Source organism: Chironomus tepperi, unplaced genomic scaffold (assembly GCF_022539635.2).
Source record: "Chironomus tepperi strain 1889 unplaced genomic scaffold, CSIRO-AGI_Ctep_v1 contig_479, whole genome shotgun sequence".
Taxonomy (NCBI): domain Eukaryota; kingdom Metazoa; phylum Arthropoda; class Insecta; order Diptera; family Chironomidae; genus Chironomus; species Chironomus tepperi.
In genome coordinates this window covers 519,646-539,570 of record NW_027226601.1, presented here as the reverse complement: position 1 = coordinate 539,570, position 19,925 = coordinate 519,646, and the positions used below count along the sequence as shown (strand labels likewise).

The window sequence follows — 19,925 nt, the reverse complement described above, 5'->3', positions numbered from 1 at the left end:
AGAAGAAAGAATTTTTATTAATAAAGAAAACTCATTCAGTCGTTGCAGGATCCTCATCATATTCAATTGAACTTTTTCGTAAATATGAAATATAAAAGAGGGTACAATTGCTTGTTATTGGATAGGTTTAATAGAATATTGGATGTGATGTTTTGTGTGCTTTAGGGTTGTTTTGATCTATTAATCAGTAAAGTAGCTGCTATATGGCGTCTAAGTGGCTAGTTTCATGTTAACTGCAATTAAAATTGTCACTTGATAACCATCTGGCTACTATGAAACTTGTACCGATCGGAAGGGTAATGTAGCACTTGCTAGCACAAGTTGCTTATACGAGTTCATACGGGTCCATACAAAACATACACTTCAGCACAGCATTGTTATGATAGGACATATATCTACCTAAATAGTATAAGCCGGTACCTTTGACATGGGACTGCATTGAATCTGAATCAAAAATTAATTCGGCACCTAATCAGGTTCACGCCGAACTAAGTACGGTTTAAAACGAGATCGGCAACAAGTCAGAGCCATGCCGATCTGAACCCGATTTATACCAAATTCGGCGTCATGTCAGAGTCAGCCAACCTAAGTCAAATTCATATCAAATTCGGCATTAATTCAGAATCATCTAACTTAAATCGGATTAAACCCTAATATGACACGAAGCCAGAGTCACATCGGTATGGCCCAAACTTAAACCGAAGTCAGCTCCAAGTCAGAGTCATGCCGGTCTTAACCGAACATTTTGATCGACCAACCTGTTTGCGCTATTCAAGCTACTTATTCCTTAATAAACCGTGCGAAAAAAGACCCAGAAAAGCTGAATTCTCATTAACAATTTAAAGGAAACGAGATTGTTCCCAGAAATATTACTTAGACAATCGACCCACGTGCGCCATGAAGGATACAAAAAGTAAAGAAGCGACGAAAAAAAAGCTATTAATTAGAATTTGATTGTAGGATTCATGACAGCCATAGTCTTAAAGTAAATGTATATTTATTACAGTTATTTGAGATATTTAAGTGAGTACCGAAAATTTATAGCCAAAAAATACCCTTTCGAACCCTTCCTATCTTCCATCATTATGAACATTAAAGGAGGAAAAGAAATGTCTGAACGGAAGGCGGATAATGGTGAAGAAATGAGGAAGACACAATGTAAGCTTCAGCATAAAGAAATGTCGTTGAATGAGTGAATGCCATGGAGATGAAAAAAAAAAGTCAAATTTCCTTTTTTCACATCCTTTTTTTTATTTGTTGTACTCTTTAGTTTGTCTTGATGCTGTAGAAACTCTCTTTACAGGCTTCTAATTCCTTCTTATCACTTCCGAGCGGCACAGTTTTGTGTATTGCATTTTTCGAAATTCGAAATCAGTCATCACGATGCCATCTAAGTGCTATCAGGGTAGCTTCGCGTATCACTGTTGCATACGGCGATCTAGCGGTGCACCAAAAAGCACATGGTGCTGTTCGGGACTGTAACTGTTTGTATCATATCCACAACTCTCGCAAAATGAGACAAACAATCTCAATCCTTCATAAATTTAATATGATTAATATATTTTTTATGCTTCTCTTTTCTTTTACATTTCTATGTCTTTTGTCTGTTTGTTGTTATTTTATTTAGCTGTAAATTATAGTCGAATTAGATTTGGGTTAGGTTTGTTCCAAGTTTGTCCAATATTTTTTATTGACCCTACCAGGCAAAAATGAACGCTTTTAGGTACCGAAGTGGTCTTTCTATACTACGGAAGCATGCTCTTTGCTCGGACCCTGGGATATATAATAATGGTATTTTTCCTGCGATGTCACGGTGCCTTCACTTTGTCTCAAATACGTCATATCGCAGTTTATGCCTTAGCGTCATCATCAGGAAGTAAAATATTTTAATTGTCGTTGCTGCTGTTTAAAGTCGTATAAAAACATATTAACTACTCTTCTTACATCCGTCCTCGAAGAAAGGTACAGCACATACTTTATTCAGTTCAGCATTCCTCAGGAAAACCGCTGAATTTTGGCAAATTTTACCGAATTTTGACTCTTTGTAAGGGACATGCTAGCATCTTTTCCAAGGTCAATGAACTCTTAGTAGCGTAGTGGTCCTTTGCGCCATGAAAGCATGATATTGGCTGTTATGGGCAAGTACCTAAATATAATCTGCTCGCTGATTAAAGTAACTATGCAGAATGAGAAAAGCATTGAAAAGCTAGAACGTTCACTCGACTAGACCACTGCGTCATTGAACTACTTAAGCTTATTGCCAAACTATCATTCTCATTCTCATTTCTCTCTTTTCTTCATTTATAACATTCATCACAAATCCTATTGTCATGAATGCCAATGTTATGGACCATTGAATGATGACACCACCGAAAGATTGTCATATTAGAATAGAAAAGTAGCATTATTCTATATTAAAGTCAGCTTTTGGCAGAGCATAAACAAGAAGAATGGTGAAACATAACATTTATATAAGATTGTTTCCCTTTTTTATGTTGACTTTCTTTTGTGATTTTTGTGTCATCTCTGTTTCTGTTTCTGTTTCTGCTTGGTTTTTGGGTGCTTGCTGTTACAAAAAAATGAATTTATTTAAGAAGATGGAAAAGTTTTTCCAAGAAATAAGATGGAAATTGATGATTTAAAGAACACAGTTCCACAGAGAAATAACAACAAAATATGATTAAATGACTTATTATGTAGCACATGGCATGTTGTGTTGGTGGATCTGAGGAATGAGTTATCATTTATTGACACCTTATTAGGCTAATTCTTGGAAAGAGTATAGATTGATTGCTGTTTATCAATGTAGGTTGCTTAATAATCAATATTATTGATTCTTGGTAAGGTAACAATAATTATAGCTTATTCCAATAATGCCTTTATAGATTACTTACTCAGAACCTACACATGTTTATGAACGTGATCAGGAAATATGAAGAGTCTTGGTTATCGTTGTGAAGTAAATGTACAATGTATATAATTACTTTATTATCAATATCCAATTAAAGATGATTTAAGAATGTATGACTAAATTACACGAATATACGAATATTTTAGATAATTTCTGAAGATTACAGCGTATTTACTAAGGCACTGCTATGTCGCTGTATTAATGGTAAGACGCGTAGTCGTCCTGATCGCACCGTGACGACTGATTCCCTAACAGGCAAAGAACATGCTTTAATGGTTCTTAAATACCTTTATGGTCCCTAAAAGCGGTATCTATGCCTGTTTGGACTATTGACCCTAATTTATGACAAAAATTACAGTTTGCCTCATTATGCCGTTCTGGTGTGTTGCCATCAAATGAATCACAATTGATTTACAACAACATAAGTTACTAAGTAAGCATGAAGTCATTATAAAGAAACATGAAATTTTCATGAACTTTCTCCTCATGCTTCCTTGTATTTTCTTCCAATTAGAAAGCCTCTTTAACTAGTACTTAAACTGAAAGCTTCTTGATTATAAATTTATCAAGGCGATTGACACTGAATTATTGACTTTATTGTTAGTTTATTCATGAAATTCAAATAAAGTTTTTAAGTATCCAAAAGTAATGTTAAGGAAGGGATTGGCAATTTTCTTCATTTTTGAAAATACTTTAGAACTTTCTGAGAAAGTTTAAAGTTTAACAAACACTCAATTTTTCAAAACTTTTCTGGAATTGACTTTTATCCAAAGTTTATATCAAGCACCTATTTGTAGCAACTATTCATTCCTTTATCAAATAGCTCCGAAAGTATAAGTGGAAATAAACCGTTGACTAAGGTGACTTTAGGGAGTTTAAAAGATGAATTCGTCATGAAATTGGTGCCGGGAGCAAGAGGGCAGGATGTTATTCCTACACCAGCTTATTAAGCACTGTATTCCGAACAGATCGACTACCCACATGAGTATGTTCACAAAATTGAGTATACTCAATTATATTGAGTGACATAATTCGAGAGTACGTTCATTTAGGTGAGCATGTTCATTATCAGTTAGGGTATGTGATTCGGGTCCCTAAGATACAGGTTCTATAATTGCTTAACAAGTGCTGCTTGTCTCATTATAAGGATGATAAATTGATTTGCTATAGGAACTTAGTGTCATCAGCGCTCCGTAATGTCCGAACGTTCTCTTCGTAGAGAAAAATTCAATTTCTTCTAAAGGATGGAAACTTTTCCTAATAAATTCTTAGAAAATTGAGAAAAAATTCTGTTTCTAATAGATATGACCCCTAAAATCCCATCGCGGACATGACTATAAATGGATTAGTTTTAAAGACAATCTCAAAAAATTTGCATAAAAAATTGCTACATAAATTTTTTGAAATGGATCTTTCCAAATGAGCTCAACAAGCAACTAACTATGTAGGTAACCTAATATCCATTCTCCCACGGAATAGACAAAGAATCATAATATTTTCAATCCTTTTTCCAAGAAGGAACATTTCCAATATTTTTATTTTTTTCACAATATTAATTCAGTCACTTAAAGGAGGAAGCAGCAGTATTTTTTATCATCCCAACAAAACTTCCTTATTATATTTTTTTATGCTCTTCATATCTATTATATTCTTGGCAAACGACAAAGAATTTCGTACATATAATGTTATTGCTGTACGAACGTGGTGCAAAAATATATTTCGGAAGTTTTATTTCATGTTTGTGGTTCAGAAATCGATGGAAAAAAGCTGCTCGACATGTGAAATCAATATTAGAACATATATTGCATGAATTATAATGCAAATTTCCTTTTTCTGTTTAATCCTTCCTTTCTCTAGATTGCCACACATATATTTTTTTTACCTAACTGCCATCTCATTGGTATGCATGGATGATGTAGATATTAATATAAAGGACTTTTATGTGTCCTTGCAATATGATAAATTTGAATTATATGAAATTTTGATAGCAAATTAATTATAAATTGAAGAAATTAAACTTTTTTTTAGATTTTGGACATTTTTCATTTGAATATGCAAATAAAAAAGATTGCTGCTGGAATGATTGTGCATTTTATTGGTATATTGAATGGAATTTATTACTGTGGAGATAGCATACCATGGAGCGTTTGATAAATTGCAATTCATTAGCATAGTTGTGGGCAACCTGTGCTCGGTTTCGATCAAGGCTGTCTCCTAAGGTGTGTTGCGAAAAATAAAAGGTTGTCCACTACTGCATTAGTATTAAGTCTCTTAGTAAAACAGCTTTCAACTACATATTAATCTGACTTAGTACTTGCACATTTACGCAATATATATGGTCACACCTAGCTTAATTCCAATATGTGCCAACCTCACATTGTTGCTTTGGAGAAAGTTAATCTTAACCACTCAGTGGGACGAACGAGGCTATGGTTAATACATGGTTAAATACAAACAAGCCGCAATCCTTGTCTTCACAACAAGATACTAAATGGAATAACCTGACTTGGTACTGAACTCGGTATCAATCCGATACTATGTAAAAGACAGCTACTAACAGGATGCCCCAGCACATAAAGTAACATTGACAGATTTTTTGGATAGCAAAAGATTTCGAGATAAACCAAAGAATACCTGGATTGGATGTGTAGAAAAGGAAGTTAGAACATAGTCCTTAACAAAGCGAACTGGCAGAAGTTCTCAAAGGATAGAGCCCATATGCAACTCAGCCAAGGAAGTAAGTAAGTAAGTAACTCAAAGTCATGTCCTCTATTGTCGTATTTAATACCAACTCGTGGTTAACTGTTTGCTGCTTAGTTTAAAATTCAACAGCTACGGAACTTGCCATGAAATGTCTTGATTCTAACTAGTCAAACGACAAAATGCATCCTAAATGCACACAGACTTCAATTGTGGGAGATGAACTTGATTGATTAAACTCAATCGTCATGGCAGCTTTACGTCAATTTTACTACCTACTTGAAAATTCGAATTGAATTTCTGCAAATACTAAAATTAAATTCTTTATAAATTCCATTTCTGAAGATTCTTTGTCCTTTTATATCCTAAAAATAATCCAATCCTTTATACATCCCACACCCCTAACATCCTTAACTCAATACTCTTAATAATCAGATTCAAAAATATCTTTTAACAATTTAGTTTTTAAAGCAAATCTAGAAATAAATGTCGTGAAGCATCTGCTTCCTGTAGTTTAAAGAGCAAGAACAACTGCAAAGTGACAAAAGCGAAAATTTTCTTCAAGAAGCCAAAAAAAGAAGATGCTGTGGAAGGAGGAAACTTTTTTTTTTTGTGCTTATTTTTCAAGCACTAAGAAAAAGTTTGTCGAAAAATTTGCTTACAAACAGAAGATGATGACTTTAAGTGACAAAACAATAGACGAAGAATAAGAAGGCTAGGCTTATGGAAAATTTGTATGTAAATAATAACAATTTTACTTCCATCTCACTCACTCACACACAATGTCAAATCAATGCTGACAACTGTTTATCTTGAAAGTGTTTAAGAGTCACAATCAAGACGTCAAATTAGTCTATTGTGGCTCTTGTAGTTTATAAATTAATAAAGGGATGGGGGGAAATGGGAAGTGGAAATGAGAATGACTTGGTTATGGAAGTTGTGATGGAATTTGTACCAATTTTGAACTCTCATAATGTAGTTGGTGGTGAAACTATTGTGGATATATAGAGTTGTGAAAAATTTCTCGAATTGGTAGGGAATGATTGGGGGATTGAGGGTGATGAAGGTCAACCCTGATGCTGATCAAATGTTATAAGCAGTCTCGTGATATTTCTCAATACCACCAAGTACTTCGCAGACATTTGAGCCATGCACTGGTATTTGCGTTATAAAATAGTATGGTTTGCCAATATACGCAGCTCTGCAACAGACCTGCAGTTTTTATTGTTCTAGATGCGCATCCAAATGCATCGGCTTGCAGTTTTTTGCATCTATGCAGACTTGCTGATATAATTTTGGCAAACCTTACAAAATAGGTAAAGAGTTTATCTATAAAAATTGCAAGTCCTGCGCATTCTCACTCGTTAAACTATTATTAGTCGCAAAGTACCCTAGGTCAGCTCTAGAATTTAATGATCTGTTCCAATTGCACAGCGTGTTCACAAGGGCATCGCTACGTTGCCATATCAACAAATAGATGCGAAATTATTCTTCTTAGTCAGGCTAGAGATAGTGAGGTTTATTACTGAACAATTCAAAATTGGAATTAAACAAAGAAAATCAGCTTTATTTAGACATTCTACTGCATTCTGCCAATGGTGTGCTTATATCATACTAGAAAAATCTGGATCATCTGGCAGATATCAAGGAATCAATGGGTTCTATCTGATAATATATTCCCTAATAGAAACCTTCTTTGGGCTCGGACTTTCAAGTCATAAGTCTATTACCAGACAAAATACAATTTCTAGGACAAAGATTTTTAAAAACTCTTCATTTATTGTCTAAAGTATTATTTAAACAGTTGTAATATATGTATCAATTCTCAGAACGGAATTAAGAATCATACATTGTAGTATACACCACATTAGAAATTTCAAGAAGTTCAAATATCAAAATTCAATTCCACTCATATGTACAAACATTTTCATTTGTATTGGAAGTGACGCAATAAATTCAATAGACACAAAAACCTTTAAAATTCTTCTAAGTAAATTCTAGGGAGGGTTTACTAATTAAGTAACCCAAAAATTAATTTATATCTCCATTCATCATGTCTGTTCCATGAAAATTTCCTCTTGTTTCACAAAATCATAAAGCAAGTCGGAAGTCTTTCGTCAAAAAATTCAAACTTAATAAGTGAACGACCCCATATTGTTTTGAATAATATACCCTAACACCACAAAACATCAGCTTTTCATATTCATCTCAGTGTAATAAGAAGGATGTCATGAACCATAAAAATGCAAATTACACGAAGGAGATGAAACAAAAGAAGGAGAAAAAAATGGAATTCCAGTTATTAAATGAAAGAAGAAAATTCAAGGTTTTTGTGGTTTTTATTCACGAAAGCACAAAGGAAGCAGCAATATTAATGCTCTAGTTTTTTTGTTATCTCTTTAATAAAGCAGAAGCTTCCGGAGAACATTTTTTTTCTGCTATAGTTTAATGACGATGACTTCCTCAGCATCATCATTAAAAATAGAGTCTAAAGTTGTACATACAGGCACAGTGAAAAGGAAAGGATGAGCAAAAGAGAAAGTTTATAGCACACACACACACAAAAATATTATTTTTCAATCTCTGCAATGTTTTCGTCGGGGGAAGTCCTGTGTAGACCACATCAACACACTCAGGATCATAATTGAGCAGTATAGAGAGTTTCAAAGCCCTCTTAACTTGCTCTTTGTTGATTTTAAGTCAGCCTTTGATAAGATTGACAGGAGTGTGATGTGGCGGGTCCTAGCAATGTATGGTGTTCCAGACAGCATTATAAATCTTATAAGGCAACTCTATTCAGATGCAAACTTTCGAGTTTTGCATACTGGAATGATAGGCCCTGAATTCGAAGTGAATTCAGGTGTTAAGCAGGGCTGTATTCTCTCTCCCCTTCTTTTCAACATTGTTCTTGACTACGTGATGAGAAAGATCAGTCAGAAGAAAAGAGGTATTCATTGGAATGTCTTCACTCGACTTTCTGATCTGGACTATGCCGATGATATTGTTGGCTTAACAGAGACAATGTCTGATATGGAGAAGTTCCTGTCTGATTTGATAGGATGCGCACATGAAGTTGGCTTAGAGATCAACGTCTCTAAGACCAAATTGATGCGAATTAATCCGCCAGCGCAGACACGAACAGCAGTCAAAATTCTCCATTTGGGAAATGAGGTTGTAGAGGAAGTGGATAAGTTCACTTATCTGGGAAGTGTAATTTCCAAGGACGGTGGTGCGGATGACGACGTACGCAATAGGACTCGACTTGCTAGTGTTGCCTATGGCTCACTAAGACACATTTGGACATCTCCACGACTATCTCGACGACTGAAGCTAAAAATCTTCAATTCAAACGTCAAGTCAGTGTTACTTTATGGATGCGAGACTTGGAAAGTGACTAAATCACTCACTAATCATATTCAAGTTTTCGTCAACAGATGCCTTAGGAAGATTTGTGGCATTCACTATCCAAAAGTCATTAGTAACTCTGAACTGTATAAGATGACAAACCAACAAGTCATCGCTGTCGAGATTGGAAGAAGAAAGTGGGGATGGATCGGTCACACTTTAAGGAAGCACGAAACAGATATTGCGAGACAAGCACTGTTTTGGAACGTTAAAGGCAAAAGGAGTGTTGGCAGAAGGAAAATAACTTGGCGTACAACAGTAGAGAAGGAGGCAGAACAACAACAAAAGAAGTTAGCAGAAGTAGCCGTTATAGCCCGGAACAGAGACCTGTTCAATCACTTTATTAACGCCCTACGATTCACAGTGGATCAATAGGAACCAATCATCATCATCATCAATCATCATCAATGATGTGTCGTCTCAAATGAAGCATAAGGGAATAAAATGAAAATGTGGATATGGAATTATAGGAGAGAATATCATGAATTTGATATTATGTATACAAATAAGCAGATTTGTGTTCTTTGAGCTTCACGTTTTTGTTCAGCTTGATGACATTCATGTTGAAAAGAATATCATTGTGAGTCGTAACTTGTAGAAAAAGTGCTGAACCTGGCAAAAATACAAATAAACTGTTAATCTGAATGGAAATGAAATTTAATGTGAAATGCGATTTATTTTGTAGAATTGAAGGTTGAGATGTTATTGAATATTGATAGGAAATTGGGAAATGTTTGTGGAAAAGTTTTAGTTTACGATTGAGATTTTCGATGATTTCCTGCATTAAGGATTTGTAGGTTATGTTATGGTTTTGAAATTTGTGCTGATTCTGATGAATTTTCTTTATTTTCGTTGAATTTAGATATTCTTTAAATGGCAATTTCTGAAGATTCTGACACAAAATAAATCAGAACATAAAGTCAACTCAAAATTCATGTGGAGTCGACTTGATTAATGTCGACTATTCCATACAAAATTTGAGTCAACTTCGAGCTATGAAGAAAATTTAAGAAATTTGGGTTTAAATCTGTTCCGGAGCGATATAAATTAAGAAGGCTCAATCACGGAGCTTTTAAGACTCCGCTAAACCACCTTGTATTAATAAAATAGGTTTGTAATCTTAAAAATTCAGTGGTGTGTTGCTCGGGATTGATATGAAAATTTTCTCATTAGGTACTTTCCCTAACAGGCAAAGAGCATGCACTCAAAAGGTTGCTATCCTAGAATATACTAGTTGAGCATCACGAGCGTAACTCTCACCATACTCTGTTCTTGAGAGCACGCTCTTTGTTTCCTAAGGTCTGATAAATTCTGAGAGTAATACTCTTTAACTATTCTCTGAACTCAAAAGCACAAGTTGGCTGATCGATCCAACATCCGATTTTAACCGGATTTAAGCCGAATCTGAGACTAACTCAGAATTACGTATCCATGTGAATCCAGTCCATATGCATCTACAATTTCCATTTTAAAAATTCATTTCTTCCCCTCCTTCCATTGATAAATCAAACATCTTGTAAGCAAACAAGTAGGGTTTTCAATACCGGTATCAAAATGTATGTAATACCGGTATTGAATACCGGTATTTCATACAAATCAATACCGGTATTGAAAACCCTACAAACAGCTCATCAAATGTTAATCATGCAAATCCTACGAATTATCCAACAAAAATATGAGTCAATAACATATGACACGGCTCATAAATTTCTACTCATACCTAAAAGTAAAAATGTTTCCAATCTGTCGTAAAATATGTCATTAACCCCAACCTTCAAATCTCTCTCTTAAACCAATCATAAAATTTTTTTATTCGGAAGTAATCAATGCTAAAGAAAATGCTGCAAGCACGTTGAACTTTTATGGACATTCTCGTAAGGGATATCCTCGTTAGTAAGTTGCTGTTCAGTTTTTGGAAAATGGATCGAAATCAGTCGGTACAGTGTCATCAAGATAACTTCAAGTCTGGCCGTTAATTAACAACCCAGCGATTCCCAAGCCATCACGTTGTGCTGTTCGGGCAAGCCTCTTCATACTCATTATTAATGAATTTCCAGCACCTATCTCATCACTTTATAGTTCTTCTCAAGTCTCAAAATATATTCCTAATTGAAATGATTTGGCAATAAAATATTCAGTTTTCATTCGATTGGAAATAGGCATTAGTAAAAGGTAAATTGCTTGGAATTAAAAAGGTCTATTGGAATGAATGAGCAGTAAAGGAACAAAAGAGATGATTTTTTTACGTTGTTTAATAAAAGATTATTTAAGAAGAAGATGTGAAGATTTATTGATAAGATTCTACTGTGTAAATATTACATCCTTCACCTTAAAATTCAGCCTGAATTGTTTCTTGATCAATGAGAGTTTTGAATTAGGTGAAACTGGATATTTTGGGGAGTTTTTAAACCTGATGAAAATTCTTTGCAAATTCTTATACTTCGAGGATACTTGTGGCTTTCAAATGGTTGGCACACGGATCTTGGCTGTTTTTAGGTATATCCAGACATTTGCAACTTTTAGAACACAAGAGTTTATGTGGCAGTCATATGAAATCCAAACATCTATTTTTTTACCTTCTTAACTGTTCCAATTTGGTGTCGACTAGAATAGCAATCAAAAAAGTGGAACCGAGGATGAAAATGTATCCTTAAATTAGGAATAAGCTTTGTCTTTCTATTCTAGCCTACCATGAATTACAAGCAAATTCCATTCTTTTAAAGACCAATAAAGATTCTTCCCAGGTATTCTTCATTTCTATGACAAAACAATTCTCATCACCTCTATTTCCCGCCATTTAAATTTTCAATAAGAAGCAAGAATTGTGCACGATTAAGTGTTTTCCGTGAGACTGAATAAAAAGGTCTCATTAGCATTATTCATCCCGTTTTGGTCTGTTTAAGCTTTAAAGCCATGAAAATATTTATTCTCTTATTTCAAAAAAAATAAATAAATAGTTGTGGATTGTTAATTGGAAGACTTTAATGGGTTTGATATGAACTTTAAGGATGGAGAAGTTTCTGAAAAATTGGTGAAAATTTGACTTTAATGCTAAGAATTTTTGATAATTGTTTCTGTGAATTGATGCAAATTTACTAAATTTATAATGAAAATTTTGGGTATAATTTACAAATCTTAATGGGAATTAGAGAATAGGTCGTAAAACCTGCGGCTAATGTTTGGTTAAGATGTGTTAGAATTTACTCTTTCATTCAAGTTTTAGTGTCTAGATAATAATTCTAGTGAACCGCTACGTCATCAAATTAACGACAAGACGCAAATTTACAGCATTGTCTTCGTGACGATAGATGTCTACCCATTTTTACGTCGGTTCACCGAACTATGCTGCTTGGGATTTTGCAAAGCTTCACTTTATATCACGCTCAGAGCGACCTAATTGAAGAAGGTTCCGTCACAGAGTTTTGAAGGCTCTTATACTCTTTTACCAACACCAACTAGAATTCAGAAGGATTTATCTATTTGGTGTCAACAAGAGCTTTGTGTCACTCGGGTATGTCAATCGAATATGTCATATCAATACCAATTTGTACTTCAATCAAAAATACAACAACTTTTCAAAATTGATACCCCAAAAATACTAATTATTACAATAAATAGAATCTAAATACATTCCATTCAAGTGGTTGACATGACCAGTACAAAAGTGAAACATTTTTGATGAAATCTATTGATCATCAATTCTATTGTTTTGAAAATTTTCAATTAAAATGCCATGGGTAAAATTTGATCACTACAATTATGTCATAAAATGATCAATTTTATTCCAATGAAGCCAATCGTTTTAATTTAAATGAGAAATTTTACACAGCACTGCTTGATATAATTATTGTTGTCATGTTTTAAACCAGAATTGGACAATCATTTCCATAATCAGCGACAGTAATTGTGGTATCAATTAAATTAAAAATATTTTCACAACGAAATTGATTTTTTTACAATTATAAAAGACAGGCATTAAATCATAGTCGATGTAGGATTTTAATATATATGCCAGGCGAGATCTTCTTCAAAATTTCTATTCAACCATTAAAAGCACATGAGATAGATTATTTATTTCAAAATAAATCATGTCTAATCTCATTCCAATATATGCTTACGATAGCGTAGCCTGGGGGTGAATTGGAGGGAAAATTTAACCCATTCGGCAAAAATTGTCTTTAATTTAGAAAAGGGATGCTTTAAAAATTCGATAATTTGGAGCAAAGAAGCACATCCAGAAATGTTTTAATTAGAGCTCAAAGGCAATTCGGATTTTATATGAACTCGGGTCAGACTTGAGTCGATTTTTCATATAAATTCCGAGTCGACTTAGAGCTCTAGTTTTAATGAGATTTCAAAAGATTCAAGAAGCGGAAAAATTTAAAATTTATTCTTTAAAACCCGATCAAAATAAGAATTTTCTGTCAAAAGGAAAAATCACCATGGATACGTAAGATTAATCTTAAGTTTTGAATAAGAAATCTCTAGACACCATTAAAACTATCATTAACTATCTCAATTAATGGCTGCTTCAATTGAAGTGTACTAAAACTGTAATTTACGTTCCGAGAACTTCAAAATGAAAACAGTAAACATATACATCCCGAACAGCACAGCATATTCACTAGGACTCCGCTACGATGCTGTATTAATGGTATGATATGTACAAAGTTTCCTTGACGGTATCACTTAACAGGCAAAGAACCCGCTTTTGGGTATCGTAGTGGTCTTTCGGCACCATGAAAGATTTTTGCCTGTTAGGGATTGTTATGGACCGTATTGATGGATTTTTACGGGGAAATGCAGTTTCCGCCCGGGTTTTCAATTTATCCATACATGAATGGACATTATGTCAACTACACCACTCGGGAAAACACTCTAATTGGTCCCTCAAGCTTCACTATTAGCCCAGAGCCTTTCCATGTATTTCCATTTTGCTTTCTTTAATTCCGTAGCACCATATCGACCCCTAATAGGCAAAGAACATACTTTCATGATACAGAAAGACCACTGCGGTAACTAAAATATATTTGTCTGTTAGATGACTTGAGTCCGGTCTAAAACTTAAACAAAGCAATAAACCAATCCAAAATGTCATTGTTTTGGTCCATATATGCCGCATAAGTTGTTCCAAACTTCACCATAATACCAATTCCAATCTAAATCACTTACCGGCAGCAAGTTGCACAAAAAACTCATAAAAAATACAAATCAACTTTTTGCACAGCTCCTAGGTTGTTGAATTATATTCCATACAAATATTTTAATTAAATTTTTCATCTTCAATTTCCATGTTGTTGATGCCTTGACAGCAATAAAAACTATTTTAATCACTTTTTTTTTTTACTTCATAAAACTTTTTTATTTTTTCACATTCAATTCCTCCGAAAACTTTCATCCTTTTAAGGCAAAATTTGCCCCATAAATCTTCCATTTATTCATCAAAAAAAATTTACATAATCAAAATAAAAAGACGAGCGAGTTCAAAAAGCATTAAAAAACAAAGTTTCAAGCATAAATCGAGAAAAGAAAAAGAAACTTTAATTAAAAAATTTTGTAAAGAGCGCGGCAAAAATTCTATCACATGAAAAGCATGTCAGCGGCACCCTGTGTTGCATAAAGGATGTCTCATCATCTCCTTCATCCACCCCACAACAGTCTCTCTCACTCACTCACTCCATTCACATAGAAAAAAAAAATTTTTTTTTTCATCATCTCCTCCTTACCAATGCGAATAATATCAGGCAGTGGATGAATAAAATCAAATTTTAAACAAACTAAAATTATCACAATCACTTTTGTTATCATTTTGCTAAACTGTTTAATGGATTTACTGTCACTAGCACATTATTAAATTCACTAAATTTCACAATTTACTTCCGTTTTTTGTGACTTTTTTGTGAGATGAAAAATGAGAATTTTTTTTTTCACTCAGACTTTTTATTCACTCTGTGAAAATTGTGTGCCTTTTTGTCTTTTTTACGATTTTACTATTCTAGTCGGATGCTGGATTCGTACTGAAGTGCAATCATGTCGTGTGTTTACTATTAAAAGGAATGTAGATTCGGAATGTTTTTGTTTTGTGCGCATGACAAGGAGATGTTTGGAGTAGATTTTCAGAGCTTAAGGGATGTGAAGGATGTCGGAAAGCATTTTAAGGACTTTTTATTGAGAACTTTTGATTTTAAATATTTTTTGACCGTTAAAATTTTTATCTGTTCACAAAATTAGGAAATCTATTGATTTGGGCTTCTAATAGTAAAACAACGTAAACCGAATATTTCTTGAAAATTCGCTTAAAACTCAATTTGATGTACAAATTTTTATGCTTGAATATTATGTGCCTATCTGTGGCTTATCAGTATTTTTGACATTTTAACCCTTTGAGTAAGTATATTGTAATTAAAATTGTTTGTTTACTTGTACCTAATTGCTTGTTTTATTCAAGTTGTAAAATGAAATAAGACAAGAAATCAGAGTGATTTGACATTAGTCAGGAGCGATGCTAGATGATGCCTTTAACCCTGCTTCCTACCGACAAAAATTTCTTGAATTTTAGTTTTGTTTAGAATATGTGTAAACGACCAAAAAATCTTAAAGGACATTTGAATCTAAGTTAGATGATTAAACATGTCAAAATGTTAAACAGGAAAACAAACATTTTGCCCGTTAAAAGAGAGCAGCCTTTATTTTAGCGAGGATTCACACATTCCAAATCAAATGGTTTTTTCTTCACTCGAAGCACAAATTTTCATGAAAGAAAATTGTACAAGAAATAAAACGCCATCTTTTGTCAACTAGTTGTGCAAATCACATGAACAAATTTTCAACTATTTTATATTCAGTAAAATTGTACAATTTTAAGAATTTGCTAAATTAGAAAATATGCATAGTATCAACAGTTGTCAAGGCGTGAAAACTCCCAAACATTCCAAATCTTTTGGATAAACAGTTGATGAATAGCTTAGAGTAGTGGATGGCAAATTGTGTACACTAGTGCGCAGACAATTTTTCCCGACAATCATGCAGTTTTGATCTAGGATTGCCGCCAAAGTATGCAGTGAAAAACTATTGCATATTTTGTTAATCGAACAAATAAATTCTAATCCACTGCGTCTAATAAATCAAATAAGCTGCTTACAACTGTTAAATTAAGGTACTCAAAATTATCTACAGCTAATTAGTTACTGCGATACAGGTTTATCAGCTCATTTTCCAACCTGTTACATTTTAAATACCTAAACAAATTTAGAACAAAGCCAATAAAGAAGCTTTCCATTTTATGGTTCAATAAACATGATATTTAGGCACAGATATACAAATTTGAAATCACTTCATGCTTGATGATATTTAAGTGTTTTAAAATAGATTTGTTATTTTAGTGAAGCAATATATAAAATATAGCAATTACTTCCATTTAACTCAATTAATATGTAAGCCTTTCCTCATATGCTGAAAAGAGCTGCTCTATATCATCTAAAACATCATAAAATTCTAAGAAGGAACAAGAGTAAAAAAGTTTAATTTCCGAATGAGATGACACATTTATGAGAATGAAAAATCTCTAAATTTTCTGATGAGCATGAAGGAAATTTGCTGATACAAAATTTTCTAGTGGCGAGAAAATAAACAAACTTTTTTTTTCTTCATATTCAATTAAATTTTATTTTTTCTTAAGAGCAAATAGAAAAACTTTTTTGAGAAATGAAAAAAATTTGAGATGAAATGAAAAATTCATATGAAATTCAATTTTAGTTGCTCTTTTAACTTCGAGGTGCAATAAAGCCAATATTTTGACAGGTGTGTGAGCTTGCTTTGAGGTTCAATAGAAGTGCAATAGAAGTGAAAAATTGAATTTTTTAGAGGAATTGTTAATTTTGAAGCTTAACTTGACTTAAAGATTTGAAATTTGATTTTTAAATTAAAATCCGAGTCGACTTCGAGTGCTGCTATCGGCCTGGTGCCGGATTTTGGATATATTAACTAACTTGTGCTATTCGGACAATTTTTTGAGTATTAAAATGATAGTTAAGTTCAATTTAATTGAAGTTTGCCATGATTTAAGAATTTTAAAAATCAATCTGAAGTGCATTTAAAGCTAAAAAAGTTCAAAACTCTTAAAAACAGACATTTTTACATCTTAAGTATTAAAAACATATTCAAATTCCATTCAAAAAATCAACAATCCATCAAGTAAATAAAATACAAAGTCAATAAATGACAAACATCATCTAAATCAATCACTTTAATTTGAAAAAAGACACAAAAAAAATGCTGAAAATCATCTTGCTGATTTATAGCATTGGAATAGTATTCTGCAAGCGTCAAATACCAATCGGTGAGTAAAACTTGACTTCCTTATATCTTTAAATTCACTCGATATCGTCGTCAGCGGTGTCATGAAAGTATAAGAAGAAGTATCTGCATAGTAAGTGACGAAAAAAAATGCAAAAAAATATCTTTTCATGTAAAAATAAAATAAACTATTTTTATATTCGACGACAATAAGATGAACATAATGTGTGTCATATTGGCTGAGATTTAGGGGTTCTGGTTTGCGATTGGACCTGGAGTTGTATGTGATCGATCATGTGATCTGCGGAGTTTAGCGGCATTACCGCTTGACACGCTGACAATGCCATCTTCAATCCTGTTTAATGATCGTTAATCAATTAACGACATTATTGCGGCCACATTCTAAAGTCTTACTTAGTGCCGGGTATTTACCAGTTATGTGTTGTATTAAGCACCTAATAATGCAAATCTCAAGGCGACAAATAACTGTTAGTCAATACTTAGACATTGAATTGCCTTTAACTAGGTACAAGGTGTTTTTGATCACTCGAGAAAGTACCTTGATAGTTAATCTATAAATGTGCGGGTCACAAGCATTTGTCTTGAATTTGAAATCTAGGATCTGAATCCCACTTTATGTCTGGAGATGTTAGATACTTCAGCTTCTTAAGTGAAGCAGTTTAATGATGAAAACCAAAGTTAGACAACTTGAGATCAGGTCATGATTGCAGATGTTAGAATGAATTTTAGAGCTGTAACATTTAGCGTGAGATGGATTTTACTGGAACGGATTTCAGTTCTGTGTTTTATAACTTACTGATTATTTGGATTCTTTGAATTATCATCTAAAATCCCCACATTTTCGAGAAAACTTGTTAATTAATTATCAAAGCTTTAGACATCCAAGATCGAAAATTCCCATAACCTCTCTAAAATAATTCATAAATTTTCCCATAAAATTACTTCAACTTATGACTCGGAACCTCTACATTATGAATGCAAATAGAGAAAGATTTCAAGAATATATTCATAGATTATAAAAGAATGAATATAAGTAAGTAAGGGAATAAATGACAAAAACGTGACGTGCAATCATCTCATTATTTTTTATTACATTTACAGACAGAAATCTCAGTCTTGTTCCTTATTCTTTTCTCTCTCTATATGTATCTTTATGACAAAATGTGCAGATTCACAATTGTGACTCAATTTCTAAATCATTTGTATGTGAAATGTTATTTTTGGTTGTAGAAAAATCTGTGCTATATGCAGCGAGAAAATCGCATCTTTACGTTTGTGGGAATAAAAATTTATGACAATATTCATTGCACATTTATGAAAGTGAAAATTTCTTGTCTTGTCTCTAGCTGACTGCACATTGTCAAATCACTGATTCTTACATTACACTATGAATATAAAGTCATTTTTTAAAGTGTCTCTTTTATGGAAATCTTTCATGTTTTTGAGAATCTCTGTTCCTTATTTTTTGTGTCTTCTTTTCTGGAAGATCCGGAAGGAAACAACAATGGAAGAAAATGTAAATTTATTTTCGGAAATTTACTATAAACGAAAAGAAAAGTGTTATCGCTTTTTGCTTATGTTTCTTACTTCCGTTTTCTTTTGATAGCTTTTATTGTAAGCTGTATTTTTTGGATATCGTTGTTAGTTGATGAGTGTTTTGGGAACAAATCAGTGATTGGAAATATCTTGTTGATTGAGAAAAACATTGGCGAATTAAGAAAGCAGTAAGATCTTAACCTGTCTAAAAAAAGTAAGGCAATAAGATTCAAATGTTTGAATGCAACATTGTGAAAATGGCGATCAATTGCCAGCTTCTGTTTCCGGCACTAGCATGACAACTCTGTTCCCGAATTGACAACTTAACATAATGTCCAGTTAATGGACTAGACAAATGATTTTATGAAATGTTCCGGAGAAAATGTCATTAGGTAGTCGACTGTAGGTCTAGTTACTGACTAGACATTATGTCAAGTTGTCTACTTGAGGTTTGAGTGCCTTTTTTATATCCGAGTGGATAAAAATGTATTATGAATAGTCAAAGGCAGGTTAATGTCTAATTAACGACCAGTTCTAAGGTTTTTTTCCGCTCGGGAGTCGGTCTAAATGACAGCTTTATAAAATGACTTAAATCTCAGATTGTATCTCATAGCCGGAGTGATTTCGAGTCAAATTAAGGAAAATCCAGCACTCGCTCGGGTTAGCCTAGCTAGGGTCACTATTTTTGTCTTTTCTATGCCGTGTGTCTTTTGAGATTCTATTCATTCGTTCCAAATAATAATAGATGGATTCAGATTCAATCAAACTCAAGCAGATTCAAGTTCCAAAAGCATTGATACTCATACTAAAGATGTGTCTCAACTTTGTGAGATTTCCTGGGTCTCTGATATTTCTTAAACACATCAACTTGTTGAACTACCTGAATATCAATGAATTTTGACTGATTCAGACATCCAGGTTAGGTAGATCCAACAAGTCTGTCACTATTTCTTCCCAAAAAGCGCTTGAAATTTCGAATCAACTAAAATTTTTATGTCTTCCTCAAATTCAAAGTGTTTTCTTTATCTAATCATTTGATATGAGACAGGAATACACT

General features: G+C 33.3%; 1 protein-coding gene across 1 annotated transcript in view; it reads right to left on the bottom strand.

Annotated features, from left to right (window-relative positions):
* KaiR1D (Kainate-type ionotropic glutamate receptor subunit 1D) overlaps positions 1-15,042 on the bottom strand; it is a 59,518-nt gene extending 44,476 nt beyond the window's left edge. Inside the window, exon 1 of the mRNA XM_070652126.1 lies at positions 14,743-15,042. Coding sequence (XP_070508227.1) covers positions 14,743-14,824 — 82 coding nt within the window. The 5' untranslated portion in view covers positions 14,825-15,042. The remainder of the gene's footprint in view (positions 1-14,742) is intronic.
* Positions 15,043-19,925: the final 4,883 nt, after the last annotated feature.